The following is a 21,286-nucleotide window of genomic DNA, read 5'->3' as shown; positions in this document are numbered from 1 at the left end:
TTTGATGTTGTAAGAATCTGTTAATATGTGTGTTATTAATATAATATCAATACGATTGTATAGCCTATTCATTCTTATCTCCATATTTGTTTCTGTTCTGAATGAGAACTTTTAATTTGAACTAAAAAACGTATCCTGTAACGTATCCTGCTGTGAATTGACATATGTATTATCAATGAAAATGTGACTAACTTATTGAAACAAAATAAACGATTTTTAAGTCTACTGTAAGTAGCCTACCTTATTTGTCAAGTGAATGAACTCATTTTGAAGCATATACTTTACCTTATAATTTAAGCTATAGGGCATAATACTACAAATACCATGAAGCTGAAGCATACAAAAGAGAAGAGAGGACCTTGGGGTATATGTAGCTTTGTTTTTATAAAGCGAAAAGCCAAACCAACAACGGGGCATAATGGCATAATCATAAGTCTTATGACATAAGAGACCGAAAGAAAGGCAGAGAGGTGGCTGGAGCATGAGACTACAGAGGTAGAGACTACAACTACCACAATCCACCGCGCTACCGTCTGCCTGGAGACATGGCTGCTTACTGTTCAGCAATGGTATTTTTATTTACGTTCCATATGTTATCTTATTTAAGGCAAAAGGAGGCAGAACAAGCTTTGCTTCGCCTCTGTCTAGTCTAATAGCGTGCGGTTGATTGACTACAAGGCGTTTGTAACGCTTTAGTCTGTAAGAAGACACCACTAATTTGTCGAAAAGCATTGTCAACCCGAGGCTCGGGCTTGTTCTCGCTGAGCACACTGATTTTTGCACTGTGATTCAACCGCTTTGCTAGCGTGCTAGCTCACCATTACCAATACGATTTAAAGATACATTCATATTAATAGATATGTTTAGCCCAGTGAAGTCCTCTTACTTCAGAGTCAGTCCAGCCACTGTCAACCGAGAACTCGGCAAGACCAAGATGAGATAGCAAGAGGGTAAGAAGAGGTGATCTTTATGCGAGGTACTATTATTCTACTGCTGTATAACTTGAGGTCGGACTTGGAACATTTTGGGGAAAACGGTATAATAAGACGCGCAAAAGGCAGGTATGTTTGGGAATCTTTTCGAGGAAGAGGAGGAGGAAGGTTTTTCTCCAAGTCCTTCGGCAGGTAGAGTTGCGAAGGGCGGAGAAGAGCCACCCCCACCCAGGGGGCAAAGTCAACTCAGTGGCATCAAGAACCAGGGTGGGACGTGCTACCTCAACTCTCTGCTCCAAACCCTGCTGTTCACTCCAGAGTTCAGAGGTGAGTGACATCACATCACATGAACTGTTAGCCCTCCAAGCAGAACCCAATGGTACTGAAGTTTCTGACTTTTTGACGACACAGACCATTGGGTCCTGTTCCAGCAGTATCCTGCCACCTGGTACGCAGCCATACATAAAACATAAACAACGTGTTTATGGCCTGTCTGCGCTCTTTGACGACATTTTTTCGTGTGAGGGTTTCTGAATATGTGAAGTATAAGTACCCATACATGCCGCTGCGAATATCTCCTGTGGCGCGGAAGCCGTTAAGTATTTAACTTTGTTTGACCGATTTGGTCGCTTTGATTCTTCTCTTCCTTCCTTGTTTATTGACACCTCATTGTACCGCCTATCTGGCTAGCTAGTGGCGCTATAGCTATGACAGAGCAGATCAGAGGCAGTGACGTAGCCGGCACAAGCCAACCGCACACCGGGAGGCGGTACAATAAACGGTAAACAAACAAGAAGAAATAAAGCGACCAAATCGGTCAAACAAAGATTAAAAATACTTAACGGCTTCCGCGCCACAGGAGATATTCGCAGCGGAATGTATAGGTACTTAAAGTTCCCGAATTCAGAATAACGCAAACAAAAAAAGGCCGTCAAACGCCGCAGATTCGATCTTAGTGAGCATGTTTATGTCCGCATTCCAGAATTCCCATATGAAAATATAGTCATGGCTCTTTAGTCGACTGGTAACGTGCGTGCCTGGGGAATGGGGAACCTGGGTTCGCCTCCTGGCCGTGGCTACATTGGTGGCAGGCTGGCAGCGTTGTGTATGGGTAACCTCTGCATACGTTCCCAGGCGGCACAGACCTTAAACCTGGTAGTCGACAGTCGTCAGTCTCCCTGAGGTCCCCCCCCACTCAGTCGAGCCTAGCTCCTGGCTGGCGTGCGTGGACGCGCTTCCAGGTGGGTGGGACGACTGTAGGCTATACAGTGCTGCATTTCTACTCGCCCATTGGGCCATGGCTCTTTAGTCGACTGGTGATGTATGTTGCATGGGGAACCCGGGTTCGCCTCCCGGCCGTGGCTACATAACTAATTATTGTCAGTAAAACAAATACAAGAAGTCAAGAACTGCCCCACTCGAGTGCTCGGCGTGAGGTCGGCGGGAAAAATTAGGGCAAGCATGTTTTAAGGCGAGCATTCCGGTTACCCTGGTGTTGGAGAGGCTAGGTCACCTACTCAGTGACAGCCTGAATCTCCTACAATATTTCTCCTGGTCAAGCAGGAATTGCCTCTTAGCTGAGTAATAGAAATTTGGTCTCGACTCTCGAATGCGAGGAACCTAAAAGTTACGGATTGTAGCATCAACTCTGACAGTGTACAACTGGAACCATCGTCCACTCCAAAATGATCCATTTGGTTACATTGTTGAGCTCTCAGAGTTACGAATTGATAGATTAACACTTACAGATAGCTGTGAGAGGGAGACAGACATTCATGTCAGTCATTATTGTGGACTGGCACATAAGCTGTGAAAATGAGCCTTTTTTTCTGTTCAGAGGAGCTGTTCAAGTTGGGTCCAGAGGAACTGGGATGCTTGGAAGACAGAAACAAACCAGAGGCTAACGTAAGTGTTGTGGAATACAGGAAGACTGAAGTAATGTATGAGCTATTGATCGATTGTAATCAAGGCCCTCTGCCCTCGTTCTCAGCTGAGGGTGATTCCGTTAGAGCTCCAGAGACTGTTTGCTCACCTGCTGCTGGTGGACCAGCAGTGTGCCTCAACCGCTGACCTCACTGATAGCTTTGGCTGGAACAACAGTGAGGTGTGTGTGTTTGTGTGTGTGTGTGTGTGTCTGTGTGTGTCTGTGTGTCTGTGTGTGTGTGTGTGTGTGTGTGTGTGTGTGTGTGTGTGTGTGTGTGTGTGTGTGTGTGAGACATATATATATAGGGTAAGGAAGTGAGTGTGAGTGGACAGTCACTCTTAATATAAACCACAATGGAGTTAAATCCATTAATTGAACATGGGTAAATTTGTTTTACTTCCGCAGGAGACTAATCAGCATGATGTACAGGAGTTGAACAGGATTCTGTTTAGTGCTCTAGAGAACTCCCTAGTGGGTACCAGCGGTAGCACATTCATCCGCAACTTGTACCATGGGACCACTGTCAACAGCATTGTCTGCAAGGAGTGTGGCAATGTCAGCCAGAGACAGGTGTGTTTGTGTGTGGAATATGCATGTTGCTTTTTTAAGGACATTTTTGTTTCTATCTCCTCTCTCTCAGAGAATACACTCATTTAGCCACCTGGCAGTGGAAACGACACACAATAAAAGTGCCGTCCAGTGCAGAGCCAGTGAGCCACTGTAAAGACGTACTGGTTCTTTCAAAGAGTTTTAGAGTCTCATTGATTTTTATACTATACAGTCACAGGAAAGTACTTGGAAGTAAATGTATAATTATGATTTCTAGTGTCTTAATTTTTACAGACACCAGAAGTTATCTGGTACTTAGTAAAGATTACAATTATTGACAGGAATATCTGCAAATGACATGCTGTATATTATGGCATGTTTGTGTGAAGTCTGTTCTACTGATTCGTCTTCTTGTAGGAGGACTTCCTGGACCTGACGGTTTGTGTCTGTGGTGTGTCCAGCCTGGAGGAAGCACTTTGGAATATGTTTGTAGAGGAAGAATTGTTTGAGGGCAACAACCTGTATCGCTGTGCCCAGTGCAACAGGCTAGTCAGAGCTGCCAAGGTTGGTGAAGGTCAAAGCTACGTGACACTATCTGGTTCCATTTTGTACACTCTTTGGAGTTAAATTAACACTGAGGAGTTTAATACGTTATACTTTCACTTCATTATCCTTCAGTCTGCCAAGCTGAGGAAGCTGCCTCCATTCATGACCATGTCTCTGCTGAGGTTCAGCTTTGACTTTGCCAAGTGTGAGCGCTACAAGGAGACGGGACGCTACATTTTCCCACTCACTATCGACCTACGGCCATTTTGTGAACAGGTAACTGACTTTTAAAGTCAATTCGACACATGCACTGATGCAAAAGCATCTCTCTGTATTTGGTCAGGAAATATCTTATTCAGTATGGAAAACATTCTGTTCAAATAAGACCAGACCAAACCAACTGAGGCAGCACCAGGTAATAGACGGATTGAAACACTGTTGCCATTATTCATTTATTGACTGTTGCTCTTTGTTGCATCCCAGCTATTTAGGCACATCATAAGGGTTTGCTTCTCATGCATTATCCACAATTGATTGCTTCAGACATAGCAGTTGGTAAATCCAGACATTATTAAACATGTTGTCCCATTGGTCTCCTTGGGATGTAAATTCTCATAACAATAGTGTCCCAAACTCCCATTAATCAAATGTCCTTCATTCTGTTCTCCACTTTCATGGTTTCCTGTCCAATCCTTTGATTCATAATGGAAGGCCTTGTGACCATAAGATATTCTGTAACTATATTCTGTGTCACTCTCCCCCACAGACCGATGGAGAGGACTCTTATTACTCCTATGAGCTGTTCTCTGTGATAATCCATAAAGGTGGTTGCTATGGTGGCCATTACCATGTGTACATCAGAGATATTGACCAGCTTGGCCACTGGGAGCCACCGGTGAGATGAAAAGGGGGTGAACATTGGGAAAATAAATAGATGGGGAATATGTAGGCATAACATGTTTAAAAGGAGAGATAGGAAAAATATCAGTTAAACTCTTCTGGCTTGTTTATAAAACAACATTCTTATATTTTGTGCACAGGAGGAGGAGTCCAAAACTAAAAATCAGAAGAATGTCAAGGAGGTTCCTGTATGTGAGACACATGTAGCGAAAGATGACCCTCTCTCTGTGCTCACAGCAGTCATAGCCCAGGTATAACATCATCCAACGTTAGGCTCACACTTTACCTGTAATTGTCTCCACCAGGCCGAAGGCATGGGGGGAGAGTATGTTTTGCACTCCGTCCGTCCGTCCGTGTGTCCGTCCGTCCGTCCGTCCGTGTGTGTGTGTGTCCGTGAGCAGCTAATCTCTGCCACCGTTAACCCGGTCGATGCCAACTTTTGCACACACGGCCTGTTATAGCACCACCAGGAGGCCGCTTTGTGCAAAACAAGTTTTTGCACAGTACACCTACAGATTTTGTCCAAACATCACGCAAATTGGTACACAGTCTCTCTAGAGCCATTCAACGAAACCGGTCTTTCAGATTTCTCAGACTCCATCCTGATTGGTTAAGATTGGCTTCCAAAGTTCACAGGAGTGCTCAGTTTAAAAAAATCATGCAAATCATGAACACATCGCGTGATTTCCGTGAAATTGTGCACCCACATTCCCACTAGGCCGAGGACGAAATGCCACATGAACAATTTCAACTCAGCCTCAAGGTGGCGCTATAACTGGCCGAAAAGTGTTTTTACCTCTAACTGCACGGATCTGTGGATAACTTTGTATGCCAACTCCCTAGAGGCCAAGGAAAAACCTTTGCCACCAGGAGGCCGACATATGTAAAACACATTTTCTATTATTATTTACTTTTGTTGACCTTTTATCCAACCACCAGATGAAGGCAAGCTGCAATGTCCTACATTCCTATCCTGGTGGAGACCTGTGCCCAGAAGGGCACTTTTTCTAGTTAGCATCTCTAACCCTAACCGCAAGCACGGGAGCAGCGCATGTTCGACCGTTGTTTCCGCATATCGGTCTGTTGGTGTGTTTAATCTGTGTGTGCATCCCATTCAATTTAGCTGGTAGTCTGGTACATGCTTCTACATGTTCAGTCAGTGTCATAAATCCATCAGCCATCAGCACCAAGGACTGATTGATGATCTGTTACTCATTACCCCTCCACTAGGAACCCTCCAAGAGTGTGCTGTTAGACCAGCTGGGCCAGAAACTGATGGAGAAGACAGGCTCCTCCTGGAGCAAGAAGTTCAGAAAACACTATGGCCCCATAGGCAAGGTATGTTTAGATTCACAGTCATTGTGAGGTACCATATCCAATATCTCCTAGTTTCTCATGGCCCTAATGTCTCATGCGTTCTACTAAACCCTGTTCTTTCTGCCCTTTGCCATCATGTCTCATGCTGTAGTTCCTTCAGTCCCACAATGATATGTTTATCTTGGTGTCTAATGGGACCAGAGTGGCTCTTAAGGCCAACCCAACAAGCCCCATGATGGAGTCTCCCAGCCCTGTAGAGCAGACCACTGGCCTTGATCCACCCTCAGCTCAGGAACCATCAACTACCTGCAACCAGTCATCACCAGACCAGGAAGCAGAGCCTGAACCAGAGGTATGCTGCGGTGATGGGGTATTTATTTTCCATTTATTTATTTTATGAACGACGTTTTCTTTGGCATGTTTCCATTCAATATTCACATCAATCCAGAACGTTGATGGAATTGGATCCAGTACATGTTGCACACTGAAGAAAAATACATTTACATTGTAGTTCTTTGTGGTTAACCTAATGAGTGATGTGAGAGTAAATTATTAATCTACATATGCCTCTTCATCTACTCCCTCCATCTGTCCCTCACCCTGCAGGGCAGTCACTGGTTTGATCTGAATGACTCTGCAGTGACCTCCATCAGGGAGTCTGACATAATGAAGCAGTTCCAGGGCAAAGAGAGTGCCTACATGCTGTTCTACAGGAAAACGCAGCTACACAGGCCCAGTCAAGGTAATAGATACATTGTGTAGCATGACTTGCGTGATGTGTGGCATAGTTGTACACAATGTGTGGCATAGTTGTACATCATGTTCAATGGTTATTTTGCTCTTGTGTCCTCGGTACCCCAGAGTATGACGTGAGAGCAAAATGGCTGCTTGTTTGTGAATGTGGTCAATTGTTGCACAGACTAGAAAGAGTAAAAAGGAAGACCTGAATTTAACAAAACAAGACATAATGTCTAACAATGCTATATTAACTTACTTATGTGTGCAGTTTGTGAACAAAGAAGCACAAATCACAATGTGGTTTAACTGTTCGGTAGCGAAGCCGCTCTATAGAGGCTTGCTGCTTGTGTGCATGTCCTAGTGTGGTGACAACGTTATACACCTCATTTAGCCAATAGCAATCTTCATACATACTTACTCAATAACATTAAAAGTGCTTCATAAGTCACGACTAATTGATTCTCCAAATAATACATTTTCTTCTATTCTATACATTTCTTTTTTTTAAGCTATGACTCATTGACTTTCATTGCCAAGGTGGTTCTGTCTCATAATGTCATGCACTTAGTGTGAGATGATTTTTTATTTATTTCAAGGGGACAGTATACATGTATGTATAATTGTACATACAGTACATGTTACATACAGTACACTGAGTACATAGTACATGCATACGTACATGGAGAAAAGAGAAGACATTCTGAGGGGTCTCGTGTGCTCATCTCTTTGCAGCCTTGAAGAATCCCTTGTATAATGTTCCCCCTCACCTTGTGCAGATGGCGAAGGAGGAAACTGGCAAATTGCAGCAGGGGCGGTACAGAAGCATATGATTATATTAAATTATCTTTTAGACATTTAGCTGATACAATATCCAGAGCATGGTCCACTGAGTGCACCAGTGGAATTAGCTTTGTCTAACTTTGAGTTGTGTGTGTGCTCTTCCTACTGTACTCATACTGTACATATCTTTCTTTTAGTGAGGAGTTTGAATCTACCAATAATAGCATAGAGCTGCGTTTACATCTAGCACCCTCTTATAAGCTGGAGAACGGAGCCCTTCAACCAATCAACATAGAGCAAGCTGGGGTCACCACTCTTGGCTTTGACCGCAGAAAGACAGTTGGAGACCTGCGGTTGTCTATATATCAGGTAATTTCTTAATAATAATAAAATACTCGATATAGCTCTTTTCCGAGTACCCAAATGGTGCCATTCACCATTGGTGAATGGTGGCATTCATTATCATTGAATGGCTATTCAGCCATTCAAGTGTGTGAAGCTCAACATAATAAACGGATTGTAAAATGTACTACGTAGTGTTGACTTATTGCACCTGTATTCTTGTTTTGTGTGTGTGTATGTATATTTGTGTCCGATTTTGCTTGTTCAGAATCAGGAACTCTGGGAAGGGGACATGGCTCTGACTGTGGCCAAGAGTCTGCCGGCTGGTCTACATCTCTATAATACTCTAACAGGTGATAAGACGGCAACAGTTTGTGAAGTTGGGTTTGCATAGGTCAAATTGCTTGGACATTGCTTGTGGCGTCCCCCAGGGGTCAGTATTGGGGCCCAAACTCTTTATTTTATATATCAATGATATTTGCAAAGTATCACAGCTGCTATCATTGGTACTTTTTGCAGACGACACAAATGTTTTCTGCTCCGGGGATAATTTGGCCAAATTACAGGGTGACATCAATGGGGAATTACGGAAATTAAAATTATGGTTTGATCAGAATAAACTATCTTTAAATGTGAGCAAGACAAAGTACATGCTATTTGGTAAATGCAGAACTAACACTCAGGTACATATCCAAATAGATGGGGTTGCTATTGAACGGGTGCATGAAAACAAATTTCTAGGTGTGACAATTGACGATGGGCTTAGCTGGAAAACACACATCACAAACGTAAAATATAAAGTAGCTAGAAGTATAGCAGTCATAAATAAAGCAAAACAGGTTCTAGATCTTAAGTCACTTCACACCCTCTACTGTTCCTTAGTTTTGCCATATTTCCATTACTGTGCTGAGGTATGGGGTAACAACTACAAAACATCAATTCATTCACTTGTCATTTTGCAAAAGAGAGCAATAAGGACTATTCACAAGCTTGGTTATCTGGAACACACAAATCCACTTTTTATACAATCAAAATTGCTCAAATTCACAGACATTGTAGCGTACCAGACAGCAATAACAATGTACAAAGCCAAGAACCATAAATTACCAGCAAATATTCAAAATCTGTTTCATGATCGGGAGGGAGGTTATAATCTGAGGGGAGAACACAACTTTAAAACTTTAAATCGTAATACTACATTGAAAAGTTTCTGCATTTCCATTTCTGGTGTAACACTTTGGAACAGCTTGAGAAAGGAACAAAAGCAATGTCCAAGCATCAATCAATTTAAAGCAATGTACAAAAACATGATATTTTCAAGATACAGGGAGGAAGAAAATTGATTTCATGAGTACTCAAAATATATTATATTTATGTTTATTATATATTATATTATATTTATGTAGAATGTTTTGTTATATGGGTATTAAATTGTCTATATATTAAAATAGACAATCTTTGGATTACGTATAATACAGATGTATGTGTAACTGAAAAGTAATTTCAGTTAAAGAGGGGTGGGAGTTTATACGTTTTTACTTCTTCTCACTCCTTTTCGGATATGCTTAGATTTATTTATTGTATTTTCCTTTTATTTCTTCTTGCTATTTTTTCTGTTAACTTTGTTATTTAAATTATTTTTCATTGTGAATTGCAAGGAATTGTTCTGTTTATTGGCATATTCGAAATAAACATGACAAACAAACAAACAAATAACAACCAACACAAGACTCGCTCAGTATAATAGTCAAATGTGTTTATACATTGAATACTTTGAGTACTATATTCTGCTTGTGTCTCCCTCCAGATGACAGTGTCTCCCTGTACAGTGCGGGTATTTTCACTAACTCTGACCTGTTTGTGTGGAATGGCAGAGAAGTGAGTAGATGCCACCCACCCTCCCCAATTGTTTTCTGTACATGTACTTTTATGGCTAATGGTGTTGATGATGTCTTGTATGTCTTTAAATGTCTATGAATTGAATATACAGGACCACAATGGAAACGGGCCCTTAGGACTTCCTGTGTTATCCTATTTAGCATTATTGTATAATTACGCTTAATAAAGTATTCAACCAATCAATCAATCAATCAAATGATATAACATACTGTATGGTGTACATCCAACATGGATGACAGTAAAGTGAGGTACTTTTTGTAGAACCTTGGGTTAGCATGATATGCCGTAAATCCAAATCTTGGAAACTTTGAAATAGTGATTTCATTCAGTCTCATAGTATAGTGTGAACGGTTCTCAAAATCAACACTTTTAGCACATACATGAACAGAAAAGGCATATTCTGCCAATATATAGATATATAAATCCTGGTACTGTATGCAATTTGGGGGAAGTGAATTGGCTGTATTCATGTTTTATCATTCTTGATACTACAAAACTAAAAGGGTCACCAATAACAGTGAAATGTGAGCTCAACCACCAGTATATGGTGGCAGAATCTGAGTTGTTTGCGTTTTCTTTTTATGCATAAGATTTCTTTTAAAACAAGTGCGTTATTGTCACAGGTGTGTGGTGCGACTGTCCTAACTGGAGCCAACTGGGAGCCAGTGCTGCTGACCGTGGTCCGCCCCTCCCTGGGGGAAGATGGAGAGGAAGCTGCTGTAGAGAACGGTGTGGGGGCCGAGGGAGAGGGACTTGAAGGCGACGATGGTGGGCCTGGACTTAAAACGGAGGCGAGGGGATTCGCCGGGGCTGCAACGCTGAGGGAGGTGCAGGAGGCCCTCGGGGAGCCCCAGGAGAGCCTGCTGTGCCAGGAGCACAGGGGAGTGAATGGAGGAGGACAGGGGGGAGGGGCGAGCGGCTGGAGGGTTTTCCTTCCCGAGGACATGCAGCGCACCCTCAAGGAGCTGGCACTGAAAGACGGAGACGCCCTGCTGGTGCTGGAGCCACAGTCGCTTGATAGCAAGTGTGTAGTCGTTTGATAGCATGTGTGTGTGTGTGTGTGTGTGTGTGTGTGTGTGTGTGTGTGTGTGTGTGTGCAGTTACAGTATGTGTGTGACCATTCAGCTGGATTGTATCATTACAATATTATTATATACACCTGTGATATTATACCTGTAGGTGACAATGTTATGGTGCCTGAAAGCTTAACAAAACACTAAAGTCTAGGGTAAGCTGTTGCATCCTTCTTTGGCCTTTGTTCTGGGTTGACTATAGGTGCTGTGGTCTCAAAAACATAATGGAAAACTGTCAGAAAAAGACAGTAGTAGTTTACATTATTTATTTGTATGGGATAGATACAAAATGCACATTTACAACTTGGAATACACAGATGGGTTGTATCATAGTGTTTTAGCTTTTCAGGTGTATAAAACACAAGTTTAAAACTTTTGGCGATGTGTTATTACACAGTAAAAGTATAAATTATAATATTTGTTAACTTAAAATGGGTGTTTATTGTTTGTGCTTATTGCTCCCCACATCTTTCCAGCTCTTTAGTGAACACAAAATGTAATTTTCAGAGCGCGATACCAATATATATATAGGAGATTGGAAGTGAAATTTTTGAATTGGGGAAGTGGACCACTAGCTGATAAAATGGTCTTTGGGTGGTTCTCTCTCCTGCTTGGTTTAAATTTGCGACTCACCTGTAAATGTACTTTTCCTCTTTACTAAAGGGCTGGAGATCCCTGTTATTTACTGAACAAACGCTCTGTCATTACTATCAGATTATAAAACTATTTTGTCACTTATACAGCACCTTTTTATTGTTGTTTTGTGTTGGTGTTTTGCACTCTGTCCTCAGCTTCTTCAATCGGAGTGGAGATATGGTTACCGTGACGACGCCATCGGACTGCCGTTGGCTGCTGGTGGAGTTCCGACCACATGGAGGAGGAGGAGGAGGAGGAGGAGGAGGAGAGAAGGAGGAAGACAGGAGGACAGCTAAGGTTCCAGCCTCAGGACACATGGTGAGTTCTCTAGTCTAATACAATCAGTGGTTCTCTCTTTCTTGCTCCCTCTCCTTCCTGTCTGCGTTTTGGCATTGGTTCCCTCTGAGACATGCATTTTGTGTGTGCACGTGTGCTCATTCATGCATTCGTGTCTGTGTTTTACTGTCCAGCTGCTGCGTGAAGTGAAGCAGAGAGCCATAGAGGAGCTCCAGCTTCAGGAACAGCTCACAGGTAAGATACTAAGCATGTGTTCCGCCTCTCCGAACGTTGAATTAAAAAGTTAAAAAGTTATGTTAACCCATTTAGACCTGAAGCCGATTATAAAAACACCTTTAAAATCCTGAACAATTTTTTCTGGAAAAACTTAAAATATTTATTCAAAAATCACAAAAAAATGCTATATAGAATACTGTTCATATCAACAACAAAAATGGTTACCCGGATTGAAAAGTATAGTTACGTATAGGGGTTCCCAGTCTAAATGGGTTAATGAATACAATGATATTTTAACCAATCTGTATGGTAGAGTATGTTAATGCAATATACTGTAAGTGTAACTAGTACATCTGCAGTGGTTGGAGGTGGCCTGGTTTCACTACTCTTCCATGGATACATTTGGGTGCCCAAAAAGTAGATTGCGATCTACCAGTAGATCACAAAGGCTGTGCAGGTAGATCACATGACATGTCTCTAAAACATATATAATAAAATAAAATAAAAGTGATTTGCATTTTTTGAGGGAGGGGGTCCAGAGCATCCACACTTGGGTGGCAGTGCCATAGAAGGAGAATTTACCCATATTTGTTTTGAAAGTGGGTGGTACCAGATCGTTGTTCTTGTTCTCTCTAGTACTGTGGCTTTATCTCCCCTGACCAAGTGGGGATTGCCTCTTGCTTGAGCGGTAGATTTTGTTCAAGAGACTTCAGTGTATATCTATGCTATATTGTTGTCCTGTCTCTCTCTGGTGAAGTAGGTGTGGAGTGCTGTCTAAAACAAGTGGACCGCACTGGGAAGCTGCTTCCTCCAGGTAGGAGGGTATTTTACTTACATTTTATTATTTAAATATTAAAACATTCATATACACAGGGCAATACAAAAAAACATGAAACCATTTATACATTATATACATGGTTAAATTATCTAATTATTTAACCTGTGAACCTCTTATTTTTGTATCTGTGTTAATGACAGTATGTGAGGAGTTGAGTGTACGGGAGGCAGGAATCCGACTCATGACAACTCTAGTTCTTTGTCTTGGAACTGCACCCAAGCCATCGCAGGTTTGTCAACCTCTCCTAATTGCAAACATAATCTTGCGTAGACCCTCTTTGTGTGCCTGTCCAGATGTGAGTGCACACTGTGGCTTCAAACAGTAATAATTAAACCCTGTACTGACTTTGGTATCACATTGGTTTATGGGATTAATAAACTTTTAGTAGAGCAGTCAAGGAAGACATCTAAGTGAAAGAAGGTTTATAGGAAAACTGCTGCCCATGTGTTTTGTTAATGGCTGGAGGGTTTCTGCTTGTGTTTCAGCTTTTCTTGCACTTCTCTGTGGGCACAGCCCCCTCTGCTGGCATGGAGATGAACATCATTGTTGAACAGACTTGCACCATCAAAGAGGTGAAAACGATGTTCATATCTTTTGTGAGCAGCTGTTACAATCATTGTCACTGTCAGTTTAGCATCACTTTCCCCTCCTGATTCGTACTTTTGTCGTTATTTTGCAGTGTCTCAAGGCAATGCTGGATACTGTAGGACTTGAAGGTAAAAACTAAACTGTATTGTGCGAATGAAACTTATTTAGACTTAACCACAGATTTAACCACAGTAAAATGTTCTGGGATGGACATTCAATGAAAAAAAAGAGATTTGGTGTTGAGGGGAAAAAGGAGCAGACCCAAACCACACTGGGTAGGGACTCCTTGGGACAAAACCGTTTAAAGGTCAACCACACCAATGCAACTCATTGGGTTGCATTGGTGTGGTTGACCTTAAAACCACACCCTACCGGTGTGGTTTGGGCTTAACCCATTCTGGGTGGGAACCCCTTTTGGTGTTCTAACCCTTCTGGACGGGAAACCCTCTTGTGGTTCTGTACAATATTCAAACATTTTAAAACTTTGATGCTGCTATATAAATATTACGTTTTTCAGAAAGCTTAGGTCAGGATTTAGAGGACTTTTTAGAATCGGCCTCAGTCCAAAATGGGTTAATATAGAGCCCTGGGAGACCCCGGTTGGTCAGCTAATTAGGGTTTAAATAGTTAGTAAACCTATTAACAATGCACATGTTTGTAATGTGTATTGTTAGGCAACGGTTGGCATTTGAGGAGGCTGGATTGGTGCGAGGAGGTTGGAGAGCCATTGATGGATGAAGTAAGTAGCCAGGTGTTGAGTTGTTTAACTCCCATGCTACTTTAGGATTCTTCTTCTATCTTGGATCAATAATTATTTATTTAAGACCTAACTATATTATTTTACCCTCAGGATGCTTCTTTATCAGAGTTGAAGATTATCACCGGGGAGACTCTGATAGTCGTAGAGGGGAAATTGCCTCCGAAGGTGCTTGAATTGCCTTTTCTCTTGTAACTGTTGGTTTAGCTGCAAATTGAATGTGACATTATTATAATTATGGTGTCTGCCTGTGTATGTCATTCTGTCCACAATGACTCACTCAATAGACTGTATTATCATTACAGAATTGTCCTTTTGGTACCTTTTTATTTGAGTAAACAAAGGCTGCATACTGTATCTCTACTGTCAAGCACAAACCAACTACTTCCAAAATATAAACAACACATTTTACTTTATACATTGGCAGATACATGCATGTGTCATATGACTACCCAAATCCAGCTCAAGTGGAGTTAGGTTTTTGACCAGTGAATAGGAGGTTTGCGCCCAGCGGTGACAATATGCTGGTTTTAATTATAGATCGAAACACATTGTTGTACATACCTTCTGAACTATTCATCAAGGATGAGACTGATTGCATGAAGCTTCTCTCAAATAATTTCACTTCCATGCATCATGCTTCTCAAATAATTTCACTTCCATGCATCATGCTTCTCAAATAATTTCACTTCCATGCATCATGTTTCCTACGTAACACCTCTGCACACCTCTAAACTGCTCTTGTTGCCAACGGCTTCCCCATGGCATGTCTGTGACTGATCGGTCTCTCTATGTACTCTTGCTAGGGTTTTCTTAAGCTCTCAGTCTGGCTCTATGTGGATCATAGCAACAACTCTACTGTCACTATGGAAACCGAGTTGAACCACAATGGCTCTTCTGAGGGCCAGAGGCTGGCGGTCATGTCAGGTGAAACACACTCTATTTGTTGGCCTTTACACAAACGTTATTGGGGTATTTGCAATCAATTTGAAATCGATAAGCATCTCCTGTTCATCTTTTTGCGTGTATAGTTGGTGGTGACATTTCAGAGCTGAGAAGTGTGGGACATGTGGAGATCACACATGAGGACACACTGGACGATCTGAAGTCTCAGGTGTGTGTGTGCACGTGGATGCAGTATAATTAGATCTTCTATAAACATTGGCTACGTTTACATGAGCAGTTAAATCCCCTTTTCATTCCGAATAGAAGTTCAATCCTATTAAACGTTATGTAAACACCTACAAAAACTTACATCCGAATGAAAACGCTCGATGCGATCTAAAAACCATTCCGATGTCACTGGCCGGATTACTCCAATGTTCAATGCGATTGAAAGAAAATTGGACTCATGTATACACTGCTTCGGATGTAAATTCATTCTGGTCTTTCTGAGCATGCTCATTTCCATTGCGCTCCAACTCCAAGGTGCTCATAAGCCTCATATCCAAGGCGCGCCGAGGAGTTTGCACATAGAGCGCGTTATTTCGTGCATTTTGTGTGTGTGTGTGTGTGTTCAACGGTCTCTCTCTCACACTCTCTCTCTCTTTCTCTCAAAAATAACGAGCGACCCGATACAATAATAATCAGTGTGTTGCGTGCCCTGGCCGTGCTGTAGATAATAAAGTACAAATAAAAACGAGATGATCACCTTCCCAGCGGAGAAGGGGAGCCGCAGCAAGTGGGGGAAAAAAGACAGTAAACATAATATGTCCGTCCCTATCCAAGCAGCAGCCTCAAAACTACGGCGGAATGAAATGATGGGATTTCAAAGTGTCGTCTTTCGTCTGAAAGTCACAATGAATGAACTGCCTATATTTTATGTGTCCAACAGATGGCGTAGTTTCACGTGAATTAACATGTATCATGTCTTCTATCACTTCTCCATATAAACACTCATTCGGAATGACCATTTCCCATGTAAACTCACGGCAAAAAACATTACATCGGATGTATTTTATTCTGAAGTATTTATTCGGAATGATCACCCTTCATGTAAACGTAGCCATTGTCACACTTCATGTTCTGCCTACAGTATTCCTCGAATACCTTAAATCAGGGCTCCTACGTTAAGTTTGCAAGCATATCTATTTGGTGTTTGCCTTCAAATGATGTCTCTTACTTGATAAATGTACTGTATGTCTGTATATGTACATCAGGTGTTGACCCTGCCAGCCCTACAGTCTGTGTGTGTACCCACCCCTGCATTCCTGCGTGTGTGGCAGTTGGAGGGGCGGAAGCTGGCACGTATCCTCAGGGGAAAGCAACTCGCACTCAGGTACACACTCTGGCTATTTATTTAATAGTAGACTAATATCAGCACAGGCAGTGCCCGGTGTCGAGTCGGTCAGATACACTGTTGTCCAGAACCACCACAAAAGGCTCTCCCCTCACCTGTAGATTCCATGATGTCACATTTAGGCATTTAGGCATTATGCAACACACTTCATATTTGGGCATGCCTGACACAGAACTCCATACAGTATATAGGAATAAAGGGACACGGAGAGATGCATACAGAAATCTCCATATATGGGCATAAAAGGGACAAAGACAGATGGGTGAAAATGGGTACTCTTAGTCTGATACGGGTACAATGGGTATTGCATAGCTGGGTGGGGCATGGATCTCCAACTAAACTAAACTTCAAACAAATAAGTGTTGAATCAACCTTAAAGAGCATGTGTGTTTCTGTCCATGGGGTTAAGCTGTGGAATAGCTTGTCTGAGACAATTAAGCAAAGCAACAACCTTAAACAATTTAAAAAGAGGCTCAAACAGGAATTATTGCATGGATATAACCTGGAATGAGTAGGGAGCTGAGCTATGTTTATGCCATGTAGAGTTGGACTTAGTATAACATTTGGCTTTGTCTGTTTTTTGTCTTTTTTTCCTCCTTGTTTTTTTTCTTTTGTCTTTCTCGTTGTCTGTTTTTATTTTCTGTTTTTGCTTTTGGTTTGTTTAATTTTCTATTCTTCTATAAATGTCATTTGTTTTAGTTTTTTAGTTTTTTTTGTGTTGATTGTTATGCATGTCTTCAACAGTATGTTGGAGCACGTTGAGATAAGGATAGGCACTTATAAGCTTTAAGCTTCTGCCTATGCCTTTTTGATCACAAAAGAAAAAGTTAACTGTTTTTGTGTAATGTCTCCCTCTGAAAGATCGAAATAAACTATTCATTCATTCATTCAACTTCCATCGTTACCGACTCGGTGCTCTAGTCTACAGCCGGGCACTGGTCTAGTAAATTACATGCACATACACACTTTGCTTAATTGTTAGTGATCATACAAAGGGCTTCTCTGAGAGAAATCTAGCACCATGCATGTTGGTTATACCAATGTTTTTTCAAGTCCTTACCTAAACTGATTAAAATGATTGGCGTTCACATGGTGCTATGGGCAAAGGTTTCACTTAAACATTAAACAATGGTCACATTAACATTGTGACCATTAAACAAAATCGTGAACTGGTTTCCTGTCTTTTAGGAAGTTGAAGCTTACCAGCGGTACAGACATCTGTGTGCAGCAGCTACTGAAAGAGGAGAATCTTGGGTAATGTACTGGATACGAGGGCTCTCAGCAATGTTTCCTGGTCAGAAAATACATGGGACTGATGGCCAAACAGTACCTTAGAGCTCACTTTACCATCTTGACCTTTCTTTGTTGGCGTTCTCCCAGCCCTAAGGACGTGTTACTGCGTGTCCAGATTGGTATACCGAGGGAGAGGTGCTACTATCCTCCAGAGGAGCTGGTCTGGGATGCGTCCCGTGACTCCTCCCCTCGCTCTTTGCGCACTGCCCTGGCTGCATACTATGGCCTCTGCCCTGACTCCCTGCTGTTGGCCAAACACCAGCCAGACAAACACACCTGGGAACCTGTCTCCAGCTGGGTGAGGAAAGGACAAACGTAATGAGCAGGAGCTGTGTAAAGAAAAGCTTGGAGGTGGCTGTAGAGCAGGGTTTCCAGGGGTTAAAAAATGTAATTTGAGTTTCAGTGGTCTTAAATTGTTTGCTTTTCAAATACAGCTTTTATATACCATTTTATTGGAAATTTCAGATTTTCACCACCTTGTATTAATTTTGTTGTGATTTAGTTTTCTGCATGTTTCAAGAAGCAAATTAATGCTGGGAGAGATCAGGAAAGAGAAGGAAGGAGACTTTAGAAGACAGATGAAAGACAGCAGCAGGAGGGGCAGCTGATTAAAGAGCTACAGAAATAATGGGAAATTAATTTATTCACGAGCAGAACAATGTCCGTGTGTGCGTTCGTCTATGTGTGTATTTATCTTCAGTAAAACTGTAAATGAGGCCTGGGCCGTGGCTCAGTGGTCCAGGCACCCTGGCTGGTAGTCCAGTCTGGCAGTGTGCCGCGGGTTCGACTGAAGCCCTACACACACCGTCTGCGAACGCTGCGCGTCAAAACAGCCGCCTCCGTTATTTTCAATGAACCTATCGTCCGACGCACGTTCACGCCTCGCCTGGCGCTCCGATACGCCACCGTTCTATTTTCCAGGCGTTGCCGCGTCGCTGCGCACCCGGTGTGTGCTGGGCTTTATAGTGCTGATATCTGCAGATACCGTGTAGTCATTTCGGTTCAGGGAATGAGACCTTTGGAAGAACATTACAATTTATATAGTAGATCATCTTACTCAAAAAACCCTGATGGATGCCTTCCTTAAACATTCTTCACTTTGAGTAATATGTTAATTTGATACATGTTTTTTTTCCTCTTTTTTTTACAGAGTCAGCAAGTGTCTAAACGGAAAAAGAAGAAAAAGACAGATTCCCTTCTGGGAGCTCCATTCCATATAAAAGATGGTGACACGATTGGCGTAAAGGTGAGTAAAGATTATTGCGAACGTTTCAAATGTATTGAAAAAGCCTGAGAACGACAGATTCAGATTCAGCCTCAAATTGTCAAATTGACTTTGTTCTTTGGACAGAATCTTTTGATTGACAACAACCAGGACTTCTGCACCTTGGAAGATGAACAGGGTCAGCAGAGGCTGAGGGAGCAGGGAGAGCAACGCAGGAAAGGGTGAGGCCTTTGCTTGACAGATTTGAGTGTTATATGAATTGTACAAGATCCCTTCAAATACTGACTTGATGCCAAATGTTTTTCCAGAGGGCAGGGTGCAGGCTCTGGTGATGCTCAAGTGGTGGGATCAGAGAAGAAGGCTGGACCAACTAAGCCAAGGAAGCCTGAGGTGGCTCTGTCAATCAATGTTGGTGTTTTCAGATAGCCCTGCCTCTACGGGTGGATGGATAATCACTGCTACCCACAACTAAATGCACACCATAAAGGTCCCTGCACACTGAGCGTTTTTCAGATTTTTAGCGTTTCTCTATCCGTTTTCTGAAAAACGTGTCTAGTGTGCAACCACCTTAACAGTGGCATCGCCTTGGCAGACAGGACAATCCACTAGGCTTCAGTCTTGTGCCAAAAAGACTGGACTCATTTGCATATTGTATTCCTGTTCAAAGGTTATGAACTTAAATACCCTGTACCCCTGATCACTTCCTGTTACCCTGAGCAGGATAGGGGAATACATCTCTGGCTCTTGTTTGCGTACCTGATGACTCATTACGTCTATGCAATATTATATTACACTGTGGTTGCTTTATCCTCCCTACTCTCTCACTGCACCTCTGCATGAGCTGCTCCTTTTTCACTCTTGCTCATACAGATTTTTATTTTATCCATCCTATCACAGACTGTCCCCCCCCCCCCCCCCCCCCATTCCCTTCACAGTAAGTTAAAAACGATTTTTTTTTAAATAAATGTACACATTGTACAAGTCCTCACCCAGTTTGAGGCATATTAAAGTATCACAATTTGGGTTTGTTCAAACATAAAACGGAAGCACCAAGTCACTGTATTATTTAATCTCCAAAGGATGATTTGAAGCTACAGTATAAACACTAATATTCGTATTTGTCCAGATACAGTAGGTCACTGAATAATTGAATATTCAGTGAATAATTTAATAATTGTGAAGTGAATAATTGAAAGTTCAGTGACCTGAAAATTCAGTGACCTACTACACTGAATAATTGAATAATAATAATTCCCTGATAAGTCCTGTCAGAACAATACTGTATTGGAGCATAACTCAAATTGCTCTCTTGCCACTATTATGTTCACTGAATAAAAAGGGGAAAGAAATCCCTGATTTTTGCTGACATTATTTGACAATATTCTATTGAGTGTGAAAACGGCCATGTTTCATTTGCATGCACTACATTGTGTGGATTTCAGGGAATTAAACTTTACTAGATAAAATTAGATGATGTTGCTACTGATGCCTTCTGGAAATGTCCCGGCGCTAAGTTACCATGGTTAGAATAGGCTTTGTTTTGGAATTGTGATTTTGTTCATATGAGATTTTCTATGCTGCTTACAGAAATGATGGTTTTCCTTTATCTGTCAATCTGTCAAGGACCAGTGCCAAGAATTTGCAGCCATTTCCTCACAGTTTTTTTTTTTTTTTAAGTAAGTTATGGAAATTATTAGCAATTATTTGCCTTTTGTACAGCTGCATTATTGGTTAACATCTGTCATTTTGTGTTAAATTGAGTTGGCATAAAGTATTTTATCAAGAATAAATAAATGCAGTAATATCTACTTGCCTGGCCCTTGTAAAGGTTATTTTAATAAATGGAAGACATGGGAATATAGGCTATTCTTTATTCTCACATTAAATACTGGCCAATAATGTTCCTGTAATAATGCAAACTTTATCCAAGGGAATGTTTCATTCATAAATTAAAATGGCACATTGCTGCCATTGTTGCAAATATACAATGACAAATTGCCTACCAGCCTACGCTACATTTAATAAGACACCCTTGCTTGGACGACATGATTCATACAAAGGCATAAATTATAGCGTCCCATTTAGACATTCTCACCACTTCTCTGGACCAATCAGAGTTCAGGATGTGTTTTAATCA

At 41.7% G+C, this 21,286-nt stretch overlaps 1 protein-coding gene across 4 annotated transcripts; it reads left to right on the top strand.

Annotated features, from left to right (window-relative positions):
- Window positions 1–535: 535 nt before the first annotated feature.
- usp40 (ubiquitin specific peptidase 40) lies at window positions 536–20,957 on the top strand. Of its 4 annotated transcripts, none has more exons than XM_083792516.1 (32): window positions 536–1,259; window positions 2,770–2,837; window positions 2,923–3,036; window positions 3,262–3,426; window positions 3,823–3,969; window positions 4,084–4,227; window positions 4,718–4,846; window positions 4,992–5,102; window positions 6,082–6,189; window positions 6,320–6,520; window positions 6,775–6,910; window positions 7,639–7,720; window positions 7,884–8,055; window positions 8,297–8,381; window positions 9,836–9,906; window positions 10,551–10,951; window positions 11,792–11,954; window positions 12,107–12,167; window positions 12,907–12,963; window positions 13,128–13,216; window positions 13,473–13,559; window positions 13,667–13,703; window positions 14,250–14,314; window positions 14,426–14,500; window positions 15,139–15,259; window positions 15,364–15,446; window positions 16,492–16,610; window positions 17,820–17,885; window positions 18,012–18,222; window positions 19,075–19,170; window positions 19,276–19,370; window positions 19,458–20,957. In XM_083792516.1, exons 1-32 carry the CDS (start codon window positions 1,064–1,066, stop codon window positions 19,573–19,575), a joined length of 3,873 nt encoding a protein of 1,290 aa, XP_083648642.1. In that variant the 5' UTR covers window positions 536–1,063; the 3' UTR covers window positions 19,576–20,957. The 4 variants fall into 4 exon arrangements, with proteins under 4 accessions (XP_083648642.1, XP_083648641.1, XP_083648640.1 ...); XM_083792515.1 differs by having other exon boundaries at window positions 6,320–6,538; window positions 12,910–12,963; XM_083792514.1 differs by having other exon boundaries at window positions 6,320–6,538.
- The last annotated feature ends 329 nt before the right edge of the window (window positions 20,958–21,286 follow it).

Source organism: Protomyctophum parallelum (genome assembly GCF_964188405.1).
Source record: "Protomyctophum parallelum genome assembly, chromosome: 20".
Classification (NCBI taxonomy): Eukaryota; Metazoa; Chordata; class Actinopteri; order Myctophiformes; family Myctophidae; genus Protomyctophum; species Protomyctophum parallelum.
The sequence above is the reverse complement of the archived record's forward strand: the minus strand, read 5'-3'. Positions and strand labels throughout refer to the sequence as shown.